The sequence below is a fragment of the Mycteria americana genome, chromosome 4 (assembly GCF_035582795.1).
Source record: "Mycteria americana isolate JAX WOST 10 ecotype Jacksonville Zoo and Gardens chromosome 4, USCA_MyAme_1.0, whole genome shotgun sequence".
NCBI lineage: Eukaryota > Metazoa > Chordata > Aves > Ciconiiformes > Ciconiidae > Mycteria > Mycteria americana.
Window position 1 is genome coordinate 74,468,962 of NC_134368.1, and position 17,918 is coordinate 74,486,879.

Consider the following 17,918-nt stretch of genomic DNA (forward strand, 5'->3'; position numbering starts at 1 on the left):
GGTTGCAACCAAGTCTTGACTTCAGAGGACCATAATTGCCTCAAAGAAATTACTGCACTGTATTATATCTATAGCAAATATACAAAGACATACAATTTTAATAACTTAAAAGCTTTGGAATTCCACATCAAGAAGAGCTGTATTTCAAAATTCTGTTGGGAATGATATAAGTGTAACCCTGAAATCAGATCCATTAGAAACCAAAATTGCAATATTACAGTTAAAGAACATGATACTCAGAATGATGAAGCTGTAAGTGGACAGGGTTTCAAAATAACAATTGGTTTTTAACATCACAGTTACCACCTACCCTTCCCAGACAGATATCTGGAGATAGCTTAGTATCTTCCTGATAATTTTAAGAAAAGCAAGGCTAGTGTGAGGTGGGGTCTGGGGAGAAAGGTAATTGTACTAGAGAGGCTTTTTGTTTTCAAAAACACTTTTTCAATTAACGAAACACAAATATAGCTTCATGTGTACAGTCAAGAAATTTGGTACTGTCAAATCTGTGATTCATGCTTGCAGTCCTTAGAATGTGAAATCTATTGGCAAGATTGATTTCTAAAACTCTAGAGGTGAGCTATATTTTATGAAACTAGAAATTCTTTAAATCCTACTTTGTCGGCTCTTGAAACATATTTACTGTTTGTTACCATACACCTATTTGTACTATTTTTGCCTGATCTAACTAGTTAGTGTGCTAGTTTTCACAAATATGTTTATGTTGTTTTTTTATAATGTTTAAAAATTAAATTGTTTAAAAATATGCAAAATATTTAGTGAATGAATTGTCTGTCTTTGAAATCAATATAAACTACATGCTTTGTAATCCTGCTAAAATGCCTGCTTGCATTTGCTTTGGGTACTACGGGCAAAACATTGCTTACATCTATTTCACTTGATGCCAGTGGAAATTCTTAATATAACAGGAATCACATTGCTGAATATCTTCTATGGCCCAGGCATTCCACTTTTTAGTATTTATAACTGCTCTCAGGGTTTCCATCACAAGAAGAAATGCTGAAACTGTTGCTTAGCAAACTTCTTCCTTTATCAGCAGGAAAGACATTTCAGAACATATAATTCAGATTAAGAAATTTGAACCAATGATTTTAGTGATCTGATTGATTGAGTTCCTGATGACATCTCAATACTGGCTGGTGAGTATGACAAACTATCCACAGAGACGTAAGAAGCTGCATACCTGCAGTTATTTTCATTGCTACATCACATAAAACCAGGCTCTGGGATTAATAGACTCATAGATCAATAAAACATTGGCCACGTTATAAGGAACTGCTAAGCATCAGTGAGAAGATAGTTTCTAGTCAAAGTACTAGGAAAATAGGAATCCATTTATTTCAGGGCATTTTTTCCCCCCAGAGTCATTGTTACTGGCCTTATTCCTGTATCTGATTTGTTCTCTTGAATAGTCTCCAGCAGGTGCCATATTTAATACAAATGCTTCCAGTCCTGAGTAACATACTGGAGTTAATAATGTAGTGGCAAAGTTTTAATATGCGCTAATCTGTTTTCAGTTGGTTATCCTGAAAATAATGTCTGCTTGCCCTACTGGCAGCTCCAAAGACTACAGCGAACAGGTGGGGCGTTTTCTTTCCAGGAAATGTCAGTTTGATGTCTGGAAGCAGATGTAGTTTTCCCCGACTCAGTGCGGGTCTATCTTCTAACTTATTAGGAGCTCTAAATAGCTGACAGGTGATAATACATCTAGTCAGCTCAAAGCATATTCTGACTATACTGCCAGCTAGTAAATGGGAAACTTTCACTTCTGCAATGGTGATCTTAAAGTGATCTCCTTTTAGAGCAAGGAATCATGTTTAAAAAACTTTCTGATTAGAAAATCAGGTCAGCCACCTTCATAGGTATATGTAATTGATACAGCTACATATATAGAAACATTATTTGTAAAACAGCTGATATATTGGTTATCTGATATCAAAAACAATTTTCAGGGAAGAAGAGATTATTAAATCTCCATTGTAGGCACCTCTTAAATGAAGGAGGATGCAGAAGTCTATATCTAATCTGACCTCTGATGTCAGCTCCAGAGCAAGGATGTAAACCTGAACCGATAAATAATTCTTTTCTTCCAGAAACCCATTTTCACTTACAGAGCATTTTGGGTGGATCAAGTGTGACTCTGTGAGTGCAGTTGTCATGGGCTGAAAGCTTTTTCTCCAGGCTCTGGTACTCTTTTGGTGACTTCTGCATTCATACTAGTCATTCCAAACTTGCATTATTTTGTTCTTCCGAGAGAAGAGGGGGAAGACATTAAGAAGAGGGAAGGGGAGTTCAGATATTGGTTTTCTTCACTTGCTCTCAATCCTACTGTCTCCCTTCAGTCTTCCCTGGTCTGAGAGAGAACCATCTGTTCCTCTCACCTTCCAATTTTTCCCAGCAGTTGGTCCAGCATTTAGAAAGCAACATTTTCTTCCAGATATAATAATTTGTTCTCTGAGAGCTGCACTGCTAAGGATGCTCAGCTAATACCCAACTTTCATTCCTGGTCCAGCTAGTTCTTGGTGTATGTTATTGCAAACTGTGTACCCTAAAGTGAATATTTGATATCATGCTGAGATGGCATCTCACTCCAGGTTACGGTCAATTCCTGGTTTGGATCACAGCCTACTTAGAAAGTAGAAAATCCATTTTAGGGTTACCAATACAGCACATGGAAGCAAAGATTTAAATCTGAGGCAGCTGTTCTAGCACCATTAATATGTAGGAGCAACAGTGTAGTGATCAGATTTATGAAACAGAAAAGTTCTTCATATTCCAATTGCATGCAAGGCAGATGGGCTGTTTGGGTTAGCTAAAGAAAATCCTGTTGGAAAGTAGAATGTAGAAGGTGTGAGAGCTGAGCTGTATTGTAGATGTGCTGGTGTTCTTCAAGGATGGTAATCAGGCATCCACAATCACAGAAGGTCCCCTGTCTCTGAGGCCAGAGCTGTTCTAATACGAAAAGAGGAAGATGGAATATTTATGTCTATGGTGCACAGACCTGGTACACATGGTGCACCACAGCCTCAGTCTCCTGGGGCTGCCTGCAAGACCATTCTCAAAAGGAACTGAGTAATGGCCAAGATGATCTATCAGAAATGATACACAGTTTAGGGATTTCCTCCTGAAATGGAGGGCTTTCACTTTTTTTTCACTTAGCAAAAAAGATGGGACCTGTATTCCCTTTGCCTTCCTTGATGTAACCTGGCAATCTGAATTATGAGGATTTGGCCCTTTGTACATTTGCAGTTGTACAAAATGTAAACTTGATTTTCATGAACTTGCTCTGGTATGTAATCATCTCCAATACAGAATATGCTCTTGAATGTGGTAAAATTGCTTAATATATTATAAGATATTAAATCAAAAGAAAAAATGTCCGCTCAGTTTGTGATACCTTGTTATATACCCATTCTGGGTGAGAAAAATCTTGGAGATTTAGTACATGCAAAGAGCCACAAGCCATAAGAAACAAATATTTAAACCTTAGTCCCGCAATTATTCAATTAGATTGTTTTTGTCATCAGGAAATCCAAATTAATTTGACTGTATGGTGGGTAAATCATTTGCCAAACCCCACTTTTTAGAACAAGAGTGATTTTTAACTCTATAAAGTGATATTCTGAATAACTCACCAAACGGATGATTCTGTCAGTCAGCATTGTGTACTGCAGGAATGTAGATTAATTGTGTAGATAACAGACAGACAGACAGACTGACTGACCAACCAGCTGACCAACTTTATTTGCTAAGCCTGAGATTCAAGGAAGAAAAATTACTGGCAAGTTAAAACCTCCTGAAAAACAAGATTTAAAATAGAAAGCATAGCACAACTCTAACAATAGCATTGTGAATGGCGACATTGTCATTCTGAATGGAGATCTGCTTGAGTCAAATTGAATAACAATGCTCTTTTTCTTCATTAAGGCCATTAAAATCTGTAAGGCTATGGGACCTGGATAGACATAAAGGTTTTAAAAAGCAATGAGGAGAGACTAATGCTCACTGCTGCATACTTACTTGAAGAGCCCAATTAAGTAAAATTTTGTGCTAATTTATGCTCTCTGAAAAATTGAAATGGAAAAGCCTCATTTTTGCTATTGCATTGGTTCAGAAAAAAAAACTACTTTTTTTTCTCAGTATCACCATATAAATATTACAAATTCTTTTTAGTGTGTAAAATGATTTTTACTATTGTAACTGGAGATAAATGTTATTTGTGCATAACATCAAAATATAAGAATTCACCAAGATTCTTTCTCTGTGCCTCACTATGCTGTTTCAATGGAGTGTGTCTGGGAATATTGCAGTTTTCTATTGTTTTTTGGAAGTGCTAATATTAGAATGAAATGTGATAAGAATTATTTAAGAACCTAATCGCATGCTCTCTCTTTGGCATTTGAATTTTGCATCTTTGGAATTCGTCTTTTCAGAGTGCTTTATTTAGTTTCTATTAATACCCTGTAATTTAATAATTGTAGTGGGAGGCTAAGGAGAATATGGAACAAGGAAAGATTTGCATATTTCTTTGATACAGTAGTTTGCGATAGGCTCTGACCTTTTTTTTTTTTTGGACTGATCTTAAAAAACAGTTTTGCTAAGGCTGGCATGAACACCACAGAGCATGGAGAAACCAGATAGGGACACTATTCATCCTTTATTCCATTCATTTGTCATATGACTAAGGGAAGGCTGAATCAATCAATCAAAGCTCTGCAAAGCAGTATTAAGCAATGTAATTCTTGATTAAATCTTGCTTTCAGTGTAGATATCAGCCTGAAGAAAAGATCTTTTAAACGAAATCTTACCATGAAAGCAGAAAAAAAGAAAATTTGCTTTTTCTGTTGCCCTAAGACTATGCTGAAAAGCACATCTGAAAAAAATTGTGGCTGTGACTTCATGTTTGATTTTTTGCCTGTTAAAACATACTACTACAGGCCTCTGTTTTTTGCACTTGTAACCTGAGAAAGAAAATGGCATGCAAGAAAGAAATCTTCTGGAAAGATTGGCTAATGGCTATGTAAACAGCAAATGCTTGCCACATATGGGCATTAGGAGTTTTTATTGCAAAGACGCAGTGACTACTGTGAACAGGGTAGAGCTCTGAAATGTAGTAGCAAGGCAGATCTTTTGGGTGAGGCTTGGAAGTAGTTTGGCAATGTCCTTACCAGAAGCTTTGGGACTTTTTACTCAGGGCCTATGTAAAAAAGGACTGCAGCAGCTAAAAGACAAGGCTGTACTGTGCTGCTTGGGTCTTCTGTGAACAAAGGGAACGCATGTGCACGAAGGGAACATATAATCAACAAAACAGGGCTTAAGCAGAGTCCCCTCAAGCATTTGTATGTAAGCAAGGAAGTGCCTGCAAGGCACCATTATGGGGAACCACCTCCCTGACCCTTTGTGGGAAATCCACATGCCAGGGTGCTTCTCTGAAGTGCCTGTACACTAACACATGCAGTATGGGGAATGAGCATGACGAATTAGAGATCTGTATGCAGGTGCGGGGATGTGATCCTGTTGGGATGATGGAGACATGGTGGGATGGCTCACATGGCTGGAGTGCTGCGATGGAGTGATACAGGCTCTTTAGGAAGGACAGGCTGGGAAGATGAGGGGATGGAGTTGCTTTTTATGTTAGAAGGTAGCTGGAGTGCATGGACCTCTGCCTGGGGATGGGTGACGAGCCAACTGAGAGCTTATGGGGATGGGAGACATTGTAGTGGGTGTCTGCTATAGGCTGCCTCATCAGGAAGAACAAGTAGATGAGGCCTTCTACAGAAAGCTGAAAGTAGCCTTGCATTCACAAACCCTGGTCCTTGTAGGGGATTTTAACCACTCCAATATCTGCTGGAGGGACAACACAGCAGAGCAAAAGGAGATTCTAGGAGACCATTGATGACAACTTCCTGACAAAAGTGATAGAGGAACCAACGAGGGGAGGTGGTCTGCTGGACCTCATACTTACAAACAAGGAAGGACTTGCTGGGCATGTGAAGGTTGAAGGCCGCCTCGGCTGCAGTGACTAAGAAATGGTGGAATTTAGGAACCAGAGAAGAGGGAGCAGGGCAAAAAAACAAGATCAGAACTCTGGACTTCAGAAGAGCAGAAAAAGCCCCTTTGGGGAACTGCTTGAAAGAACCCTATGGGACAGGGCACTAGAGGAAAGAGAAGTCCAAGAAAGCTCGTTGATATTAAAGAATCACCTCCTCCAAGCTCAAGAGCAGTCTATCCCAAAGAGCAGGAAGTCAAGGAAAAATGCCAGGAGTCCTGTATGGATGAGCAAGGAGCTCCTGGTCAAACTCAAACACAAAAAGGAAGTATAGAGAAGGTGGAAGCAGGGACAGGTAACCTGGGAGGAATATAGAGACACCGTCTGAGTATGCAGGGACACAGTGAGGAAGGCCAAAGGCCACCTGGAGCTGGATCTCATGAGGGATGTCAAAGACAACATGAAGGGCTTCTACAAGTACATAAGTAGCAAAAGCAAGACTAGGGAAAACATGGGCCCACTGCTGAATGCGGCAGACCTGGTGACACAGGACATGGAAAAGGCAGAGGTACTGAATGCATTCTTTGCCTCAGTCTTTACTAGGAAGAATGGCCTTCAGATATGCAAGGCCCTGGTGATCAGGGGGAAAGTCTGGAGCAAGGAAGACGTACCCTTGGTGGAAGAGGATCTGGTATGGGAATACTTAAGCAAACTGGGCATACATCAGTCCATGGGCCCTGATGGGATGCACCCACAAGTGCTGAGGGAGTGTCTGATGTCATTGCAAGACCACTCTCAATTATCTTCAAATGATCATGGCAATTGGAAGAAGTTCCTGAGGGCTGGAGGAAAGCAAATGTCACTCCTGTTTTCAAAAAGGGCAAGAAGGAGGACCCAGGCAACTACAGGCTGGCCAGCCTTACCTTCATTCCTGGGAAGGTAATAGAACAAGAGGCAATGGGCACAAACTGAAACACAGCAGGTTCTGTCTGAACATCTGGAAACAATTCTTTACTGTGCGGGTGACTGAGCACTGGCACAGGCTTCCCCGAGAGGTTGTGGAGCCTGCATCCTCGGAGATATTCAGAAGTCATCTGGACATGGTCCTGGGCAACCTGCTGTAGGTGGCCCTGCTTACGCAGGGGGGCTGGACAAGATGATCTGCAGAGGTCCTTTCCAACCTCAACCATTCTGTGATTCTGTGAGCTCACAGGAAAATCGAAAAAGAAAGACTTCAAAATATTGTGATGGTCCTGAAAGAAGTGGGGTCCCTGCTGCACCTTTGGCAAAGATGAAGTAAAGGTTTCAGGAGGCTTACTCAATAATGATGAGTGGAAAAACTCAGTTTCTACTCTCAGTCTACTTTTTGAGGGTTGGAGAACATGCGCAGGATACAGCAAATATTGGGGCATGACAGGGGAAAAATACACTTGCTCATGGAAGTAAGCATCTGAGTAACTGTCTAGTTTGCATTTCCAGTGACTGTCCCCTTTCCTCAAATAACGTTACCTTCTGTTTTTCCTGTTAATAGGGAAGGATCCTAAATTTCTCTACAGATTTTGTATCGAAATTATTTTAACTACCTTATTTGTAGGGCTAAATACAGACCATAAATGGAACGGTATGAGTTTTGCTCAAATAAACAGAGTGCATCAAGATGAGACAGTTACTGTGATTTAACAAGGAAACCCAGTGTAATATATTTTTAGTTGGTTGAGTTACATACATGCATGGCTTATAACCATCATAGTAATTCTGAAGACAACTTTCCATCAACTAGTAGTAATAGGCCTGAAAAGAAGAGAAGGCTTTGTGCTGTGCTGCCATTTCTTTGCTTGCTCTGGAAAGATCAGGAAAGATAGAAGTAACTGCCACAAGTCTCTGCAGTTTGCACAGAGTTTCCAGTTTTCTGACAGTGGATGTCTGATGTCATGAATGTACAGATCACAGTGTTTAATCTCCATAGCTTCTCAGAGCAGAATTATTCTAGATAAATTTTTGTGTCTATGAGAGCTGAAAATGCAGAGAACAATAAAATTTAGAAGCCCCAAAAGCATAAAATATTTTTATTTATGGTTACTCATATAGGTCAGTTAATTCTGACAGAAGACTTAAGTGTTGTTTTCCCAAGATTCACCCATTGATAAAATAGTAAATCCTTATAGGACAAAAAATGTGTTTGTTGCTAACTATGTAGTGGCTTTTAACTGATGAGGAGTTTTTTGCTCTCAGATATAAAAATTACTGAAAAATATGTCTTGGCAAAATGGATAAAAATGCAAAGGGATTTAATTGAGTAGTATGCATTATCTCTTTAGTTCTTCATTTAGCATTTTTATTTCAGCATTTTGATTTCGTCACCTGACTGCCTGGCCACTTTGTCTGAAAGAAAATGTTGACTTTTCAGGAAATTACAAACTTTGTTGAATGGTTGGAATTTGACTAAAGGCTGAGTAAGGTTTACTTGCATGAGAGAGATTTTATAGTAACAGCTTCCCAGATGTGTGGGTATGTTTGCATGTTTCAGGAGCGTTGTATGAAGACATGATCTACTATTCTGTTGTGAAATCCTAATTTTCTCAATTTCTCAGAGTTCAAGGAGTTCTTGCTTCAAAAGCAGCAGTAGAAATAATGTTGTTCTTTAGCAAACAGTCTTGGACAGATTGCAGAAATCTGTTAAATATTAATTCCATTAAGGCTGAATATTCAACTAAAATTAATTGCAATGCTATGTGAAAAAAATTTAGTGAATTTATTTAAAAAAGGATGCAATGAAATATATAGAAACTTGTAAGTAGTATTTTAAATAATACAGTGAAGCTTATAATAATTTAATTGTATATTTGAGGGTAATATAGATTCAAACTGGAGAAGAAAAGATCATATAAGTATACTTATATATATGCATATATATGTGTGGATGTGTGGATGTTACACACACATACACACACACACACATATATATAAACATGACTGGTGAACCAGGAAATAAAGCAGAAGATAAACTGTTCTTGGACAGCCAACCTACAGATGTCCTATCTACGCTTGTCCAGATTACTGGTCTTCTGAATTCCTGCGTCCCTGTGCACGAACCTGTTCACATCTCCATTTCCTGGTAAGTAGGTTTTAGCAGCAGGAAATTATGACTGGATATGTGTTGATCCAGACTGATGCCTGATCTGGACGTTTGGGGAAGCTGGTTACTGGACCATGGTGTAGCATGACAAATTAGCAAGGAAGTACAGATGCAGTGGCTGTGTCCTCACTGAGTATGATTGGAGATGGTAAAGAATTTAGAATATTAAGAAAGAATTATGGTGTCTGTTCTCCATTTGCTGCACAGTTTTTTAAGAGAAATAAACCTTTTCAATTTTTTTTTTCTTGCTCAATATTTCTCACTCGTTTCTCGTGTGGCCCATCAGCCATGCGGATATTTTGCAGAAAGAATAAAGACAGATATATGAGTAGGAAGGGAGAAAGAACTCAGTATAACTACTTTTTCCTTTCATATATGTCTTTTCTTGTGGTATATTTCCCCTCAAGAACATTCACAGGGTGAAAACAACATAAGGGCTACTGAAAATACGTAGCAATGTACTGCATGCTTCTTATCCTCATTAATTCAAGACAGATAGCATTCGAATGTAAAATATCCCTCAATATCACTACAAAAAATCGAAATACAAGATGAGCAATGCAGTATTTGTTTCAATGATCTCAGTGTGAAGTTCAGTGCAGCACAAGGGACTATGGCATAAATGTTCAGAGGTATTCAGTTTTCTCACCCTGCATGTTAGAGGGTTCAAGAGAAAGCTCTGTGGGATGGCTAATCTGCTTTTCCAAACCAGATAGGCATGTAGGCACTATTTCTAACCCCTGGTTGGAGAGTGCAGCCACTGTGGGGAACAACTTGCTGTTCATATCCAACGTGGGACTAGGTATTAAAGTTAGTATTAAAGGAGTTTGGTGGGAACCTGAATGCTCGTCTGCGAGAGCAGCAAGTGAATGGAGACCTCACCCACCACACAGGCACTTCACCTGCCCACGCGATCTAGGCCATCAACAAGCGTGTATATCTCTGACAAGAAGCTGGTATGTTCTGCATTGGCAGCCAGTACCGAAACCATTAGTGGGTTCACGCCTAGTCCTGCCTGTTTGTTGCAGTCAGTAGCTAGCGCGTTTCTGCGCTGCGATGCTGAAAGGCTCCAAGCCATCACTGGTCTGACAGGGTGCTGCTTACAGATAAGAGCCTTGATCCTATGGTTTTGGATGTCAGGGAAAGGTTCCATTAAGTTTGGTGGGCTTATGAAAAAAAAAATCTCTTCTATTTCATGCTGTATCGAATGGTTTTTCAAATGAAGGTTTGGGTACCTGACTGTCCAGTCTGAGACATTCTATTAAAAGATTGGCTCAGGACTTTCTTCCTGTGCTTCCTGTTCTTTTTTCTAGGAAGACCAGTTGCTATGACCAAAATCAATCACCATTTTGAGTTTCCTGGCACACATGGATGAAGACGAATCACTTTCTGTCATGCTTCTATTATTGCAATTATGTGATGAAAAGGAGCACACAATCCAAAATACAGAAGCCCCAAATCTTCAAATGCAAATGCCCTTGCAAATGAACCCTCTACCCACATGGAGAGAAAAGATCCAGGCTTAAATTCACAGTATGTAGCCTGGCTCTGATTCTATGCATAAGAAAGCTTACTGTAAGACCAAAATAAAATTACCTCTGTGTTCAGAAGATAGTTACTATTAAATTCATCTCTGTACCGTCTAATTTCATTTTCAGATTTTTGCATAGTTTATCTTAGCTAATGAAGAATGTTGACACAGCAGATCATGTTGCGCAGAGAGGAACTCAACTTTACGGGCTTTAAAATGGCTGTCTTCAAAACACTTCTCGGCAGAATGACATGAATGGAATAACAAACCAGACTTCTAGCTGCAAATCCATATTAGAAAGCTTTATGTTAGTGTTAGGGTATAAGGGTTGCATTGTCAAAGAAGGGCAAAGATGCTAAGAGCATGAGAAAGGCTTTATTTTGTGAATATTTAATTCCTAATGAAAAACAAGTAGCATAAGAAAGGAAGTGATTCTTTTTCATCATTTCAGACTGCATGTTAATGTCAGTATATCCAACTGCAGTTACAATGTGGTTTATTCTAAAAGTACCAGTTTATTTGTACTACAGCATTATTTCAGTAGTTTTGTTTCAGGCTGCTATTTTTATGTCAGGGAATCCAAATTAGGAACCTTGTGAAGTCTGAGATGTTTCTAGTAATTTACACAAGATTTTCCTTTTCTAATTCCTTCATGATTGTTCCAAGGGCTTTTATTTGACTTTATTCTGCAGAAGATTAGACCTCAATATTACAAAAGTTTTCATTGGAACTGTTATGTAAGGCTGCTAGGGCAAGGTACTACCTGGGTAACATTGCTTGCTTTGAGTGAAACGTACTCCTGAGACAAAGTGCCAGGACAAATAATTCAACATTTCTATCACATGAGTACCCAAAATGTGTCTGACGTGCCACTTTGAAAGTCATGAAACCACTTCAAAGCCAACTTCTTAACTCTGGCCATCCTCAGAAGAGTTAACTGCTTGTTACAGCTACTGTGTCATCCCACAAAAGCTTGAAAGCCCAGGGAGTCCTACAGTTGTACCTGCAGGAGCCCAAATGCTCTCCAGCTTCTGCTGTCACTCCTGCAGCAGGGTCTGCTCCAAATGCCATTCCTCCCTGGCACAGGTGAGGCATCAAGCCTCAAGGTCCCTATGTTTTTCTGTGCAGCCCTCACTCTGAGGTACCCACCAGTAAGTGGTCCCTGTTGAACAAAACTCAGGACCTCCTGTTCTCTCCCATTGAAATCTCAGCTCTTCACCAATCTCACATTTTGGTACTTTGCATCGGGTAAATTTCTTTGTGGAAAAGTGAATTCAGGATCACATACTCAGTGCTTACTCAGCCTTTCTAAATGAAGTCAATCATCTCCTGTGTGTTAACTAGATGGTTTAGAGGCTAGCGCACAATTAATTTTACCCTGAAAACAATAGAGATTAATATTCTCTTGAGAAAAATCTGAGGAGTTTTACTTTAGTTTGGTTGTGAGGAATGGCTGGTACAGGGAGAATGTGAATTTGTATTGATTATATTACATGTATATTATATTACAGGGAACATATTCCAACAGCAGTGTTAGTGTACAGTATTATACAGTAGAAAATGTGAGCAATAGCACTTTCAGGACTCATAAGAAAACCTGGGAAGATAATGCCTTCCCATCCTTCTACCAATGTTTATTAGTCCCACACCAGTAAGACCACCCTTTATTGGCAAATGCAGTTATCTCACTTGGCATCTGAGAAGCTTAAATACTAACCAGTCTGTGGCTTTTTCTTCTCTCCTTAATACACAGAGGATTACCCTTGTGAAGGACTACATAAATAGAAAACGTGATGGCTTTGCTTTAACTACACTAAGCCTGTCTTTTTTTTCCTGGCAACAGTTTTAACCACCAGTGTTGCATCCATATTAAGTGTGAATTCCCTCATGTAAATCCCATTAAAGTTAATAGAATTTTAGTTTTACTGCTTAATAAATTTCAAAGTGGATTAACTTTTGAGAAATATATAACCAGCCATAACGCACGGAACACAATCCCATATCAATATACATATACTGTAGCTAAGATATGGGAAGTCCTAATGGAGACTTGATGAAGCAGCTTTGTATTATATGTAAAGAAAATAGAATAGAGTGTTTTCAAGTTTGTAACTTAGCTAATATTTCAGTATTGTTTGTCTTTTATTGTTTGTTGCTTTCTTTTGTCACTTCTACTCATTTTGAAATTACATTCTTCCAGCCCTCTCTTCTCAAACCCAAATTTAGCTAACAAAAGTAGACAAAAGGTTTAAGCTTTCTAAGCTCACCCATCTCTGCCTCTCTGCTAGAATTCTTTGCTTTTTCCCATTGTTCACATCCTTCTGTACATCTCACTTTTTATTTGTGTCGCCGGTGTGGTGAATTGGGAAATCTGCCTATGTAAAACTCTAAATTGCAGCCAAGGTTGTGAAACAGCAGACTGTCTGATTATTAGTAATATTCAGGAGACTGACCGAAAATGTCATTACAGGTTTCCATATGTATTATCTTAAAGAATTCCATATCCAATAAGAATATGACTTCTTTTTTTTTTACATGCCAGCCCTGTAACTCTGCCTATGATCTGAAAGTCAAGCTGTTGTCTTTGCTTTTAATGAATTTTTGCAACAGAAATTTACATTACAATATTGCTGCTAACTTGAGCCAGCACAGGACTGAGGCTGTTTTTATAGCTCCATTGCTTCTGCAAAGAGCTCAAGTGAAAAAGGAAAGAAGTAAAAAAGCAAAAAACCAAGACATTATTTTTTGTTATAAAAATAAATAGTTATCATCCTAAGTAGTTACAGGAATGCCAGTGGTTCAAAAGTAAAATGGCATGTCTTATAGTCCTTTTTAATGACTATAACTATACTTTTGATTTCTAATGGCAGTAAACAGATGCAATAGCATCCATCTAAACAGGCAAGGTGACTTACGCCTCTCTAATGCACGTAATACCTTAAAATTGAAAATCAACTTATATATGATTCATTCATGCTAACAAGAAATACCTAGGAAGCTCAAGAGAGGTATCACTCAAGATTTCAGCCTATAGCTTCCTCCTTGTGGAAAGATCCAAACTGTTTGCTTTGCCTTCCAGTGTTCCAGGTCATGCTTGATTTCATCTTCAATTTCAGCAGTTTTCAGCGGCCAGCTATGCAAAATCTGAATACCTGTATTTGTGATACTACCTAAAAATGCTTTCCCTTAAGAATCATTTGTAGTTCTTAATCTTTCTTCTGTGACTAGAACTTGCAGTTAGATTTGCACCCGACTGTGTGACAAAGTCATACAATTCTGCCTCTATTCAGTTCAGGGTAACTTTGTCCAGGGTGAATTAGGCTGCTGTACCTCTGATGCTGACCAATGTAACATGTATATTTGCTGCTGCACTTTCAACACCAAGTGATACACAATTTTTCTATAGCTTTTAAAAAAATAGTAGATGATTAATAGTAGATAACGGTTGCAAAAGGGTTCAGTATTTTCCTAACTTTCGAGATGAGGAAACTGAGGCAGATGACCAAGGCAATCCATTACAGTGTGCTACCACAGTCACAAAGTGTGTTGGATTTATCAAAAGCAACAAACAGTTGCAGAAATGGATGCATCAAACCCAATTCACTTAAATGATCTGTTTTAGACTTTCCTAATTTTTTTGCCCACAGGAAAAATATTCAGTATCAGTATCTCATCTCAATATGTCATTAAGAAGTTGTAAAGTGGCTGCCTCTGCTGTGTGGTATACTTGTACAGCTTCATGTGTGAACACTACAAGTTAATTTTTAGGTAGCATGGATTTATCTTGGAGAGCTGGTTTACAGCAGCTTTTTGTTTATCTGCTCTATACATATCTTGAGGAGTAATTGTGAAGGATACTTTGTGTGGTCAGTTTTTTGTTGGTTTAACAACATGCTGTTTCTTAGGGTTTTTTTAATTAAATACTTCTGGTGTTGTTTCTCGTACTTCCCACTACCCAGTCCCACTTCTAACACGTCTCACTGCTGATGAGACTTTGAGAAGCCACAAGTACTCTATCCAACAAGGAGAGTTTTGGTGAGACAGTCTCCATGTGCAAAACCTGAAGAGACCAAGTGGACCATGCAAAGGAAGAAATCAATTTCATTTAACTCTTCTTATTTGGACTGTTCTCTAAACTATCAAAGATCCATTTTTTTTCTTTACTTGAGCAGAATAGGTAATAGCAAAGTTTAAATATGTGTATTATTTAAATCTTTATTTGGTAATGGATTATTTTATACAGTTCAGCTCTATGGATATGGGTATATTTTCCACAGATCCTGCCAAGAGGGTTTCCATTCTAGGGCTTCCTGCTTATTTCTTCCAGCTGCTTCTCTTTCTTATCCCTTCTGTTGTTATTCTCCTCCTGTCTCCTTGTTTTCACTACTAATGGAGGAGAAGCTTGGTTAGACTTTGAAATCATAATATAAATGTTCTTGGCAATTGTTTCTTTCTATACTCTTTATAATTATTCTCCAGCAATTCCAATTGTATTTTCCAGTTGGAGACCATCACTGAGAACTGCATTGCTCAGTCAGAATGTTAAAGGTGCAAATAATCTTTTAAGAGGATTCGTAAGGAACATGTCTGACATTGAGACACAGCAGGAGTAACACAGTGACCAACATGGTGTTGGCTGTGTTGACCAGAGTGGTGCAGGAAGGAAAACCCTTTAAATAGGTCTTCATTTCCTGCCTAGTCTCTAACCTACCCCACAAAGTCTGTCTGCAACACAAAGCCTCCTGCCAATTTCACCTTGCAAGTTCACCATCAGCAATAATGGGATTTGTGGGATTTGCTGCCCTAACCTTCTTCGATGGTGTGGTACTGGTTAAATGCATGAAACGGGGGTGTGCATGCGTGTGTCCGTGTGCATCGTTTGAATCCTCTATTGTATTAATGACAGATAGTTTTAAAAGAAAAAAGAAAAAGTTGTTTTATGTCTGTAGAAGTCATTTGACTACCTATTACTCTGATGGCATTAATCCTAGTCTTGTCAGGAGTGAATCGGTCCTCCTTCCTGCAAAAATAACAACTGGCGTGGAGGCAGCAAAGTGCTGTTTTCTTACATGTGAAAGTATTTGCAGAACGAAGTCCTTTGTTTGTTTGTTTTTCTCTGTGTGTGTGTGTTTGTTTTCTCTACTTTTGGAACATATTAGAAAGCATCCTGCTCTTGTTATTTCTTTTGAATAGTCTATTTTCTGTAGAAAGTAATATCCACATGGTAAACTCCTATTCATCAAAACTGTGCCAAATATGTGCCATTTTAAAGCTAAATATATGTTATTTTATTTTACTTTAAAGCAAGCCAAAATACATACCAAGAACATAGCTCTGGATGGTGTTGGTCCTATTTTCAAATGAGTATTTACTGTGTGGGGCACTTCTGTGCAACAAGCTGAGCTGGTAAGGGGCTGCTTTATGAATGCAGTACAGAAAGCAGTATTTCTTCCTCCTCTTACTGTGAACTTACCTTTTAATTGTAAAAATACGTATTTTTCTATTCTTGGTGAAGCATGCCAAGCATGACCTTGTGTACCTAATGCAGTCATACCTGGCTCCCTAGCACTGCCCTTTCACTTCCATTTTAGGAGTGTCTCTCCAGGGGACATAAAGATTACAAAAACGTGTTGGGTTTGGGGGAAGTAAAGTGTTAGTACTTAGAAGCTTCTGTGTCAACTCTTATATCCTCCTATGGGTATGACTGGCTGATGTACAGGAATGTATTTTTGGTCCTATTTTTCTTCCCTGTTGATGAGTGCTAATAAGTCTTTCCTCTTGTCATGTGCTGGTGGTATTTTTCTTCCTTGGCTTGGTCAGGATGAGAAAAATTTCTTAAACAAGCTCTCCCATTCCTCTACTATACACCAAAACAAGGCCCCACTTCAGGGCAGAATAAATAAAATAGCGAGATTGCTGAAGTTACAGGACCACATGGTAAATATCTTCCTTTTCCATTATTTTGCTTTGTACAATGTCAAAAATTGCTCTTTCTCTTTTTGTAGGGATTGCATTTTACATATCTGGCTCAACTTTTCCTTTTCTAAAAAATAAAAAAATGTTACTGAGCAACTGTGTTAGCAAACGCTGAAACTAAAAAGCTGTATGTTATAGCATGGCCAAATTGAGGATGTATTATGAGGTTTATAAATTAAAAAAGAAAAGTTTTATAAAGAATTGAGAGTAATCCAAAACAGCGGTAATTTGGACAGTTGGAAACAGTCCTACATGGCCTGCAAACTTAGTGACTTAGGGGAATCCAATAACTGAAACTAGGAATAACTTAGCAATTTCACATCTTACTTGGACACTTGAACTGAGCTTTGCTTGCAAATACAACATGGTTCTGTAAACAGAGTCAGGTCAAGTCACTCTGGCTAATAATTTGTTTATTTAGAATATGAGCTTGGTCTCCCTGAAACAGTCTGAAAATTCATCCTAGGTTTTCTGAATAATCTCAGCTGGGAAAAGACATTTATCAGTCTTCTCCCAAGAATGTAGAATTTGGGGTTTTTAATGTTGAAATGTTATTGGCCTTTGTTGTCAAACTTCTAATTATTAAACTTCCGATATACTTCTAATTAATAAATGTTTATTTTTTATTGCAGCATTTTCCCATCAAAAGTCAAAGAAAACTGATTTTCAAGTGTCAGCTGCATTAGCAACTTCTTCAATGAGAGAGTGGAAAAGAAAATCACTTCTCTGATCAGGATTTCTCGTGCCACTGCATGAAAAGTAGCTGGTGAAGTCTTTAGAAATCAAGTTCCAGTGAGAGACTCTTTTGTAGGGAAAGAATATTACATCTCAGAGTAAGCAGGACTCCTTCATGTTGAAGACCACCTTAATGAGGACATAAAAATAAGTGTGAAAATCCAACAGGTTACATAATTTTAGACCATTTTTTAAAACATATGTATCAATTTGCATATGATAGGGTAAATCAGTGTGCAGTGTACATAGCACATTCACAGAACAAAACACTACTGCATAGTCGATTAATAAGAAAAATGTAAAATTGTACCAACCTTCCTCGGGCAACATATAAGCCAGTGGGTTTTCTTTTTTAGGTCTTTTTTCTTTAACCTGTATAAGGGACAAATCTTTATTCTGACAGTCTTCCTGTAAATGGAGAGGTAACATCCTTCAGTAAAAATTCAGTAAATATTTCAGAATTTGGGACCTAAAAGAGTAAATGGCACCTCTAATTTTTCTCATTGAGTGCAGTGGTAACTCTGTCCCTG

General features: G+C 38.5%; 1 protein-coding gene across 1 annotated transcript in view; it reads left to right on the forward strand.

Moving 5' to 3' along the window:
- Nucleotides 1–17,489, forward strand: part of IQCM (IQ motif containing M) — a 107,490-nt gene extending 90,001 nt beyond the window's left edge. The window contains 1 exon segment of the mRNA XM_075500518.1: nt 17,286–17,489. Coding sequence (XP_075356633.1) covers nt 17,286–17,383 — 98 coding nt within the window. The 3' untranslated portion in view covers nt 17,384–17,489.
- Nucleotides 17,490–17,918: the final 429 nt, after the last annotated feature.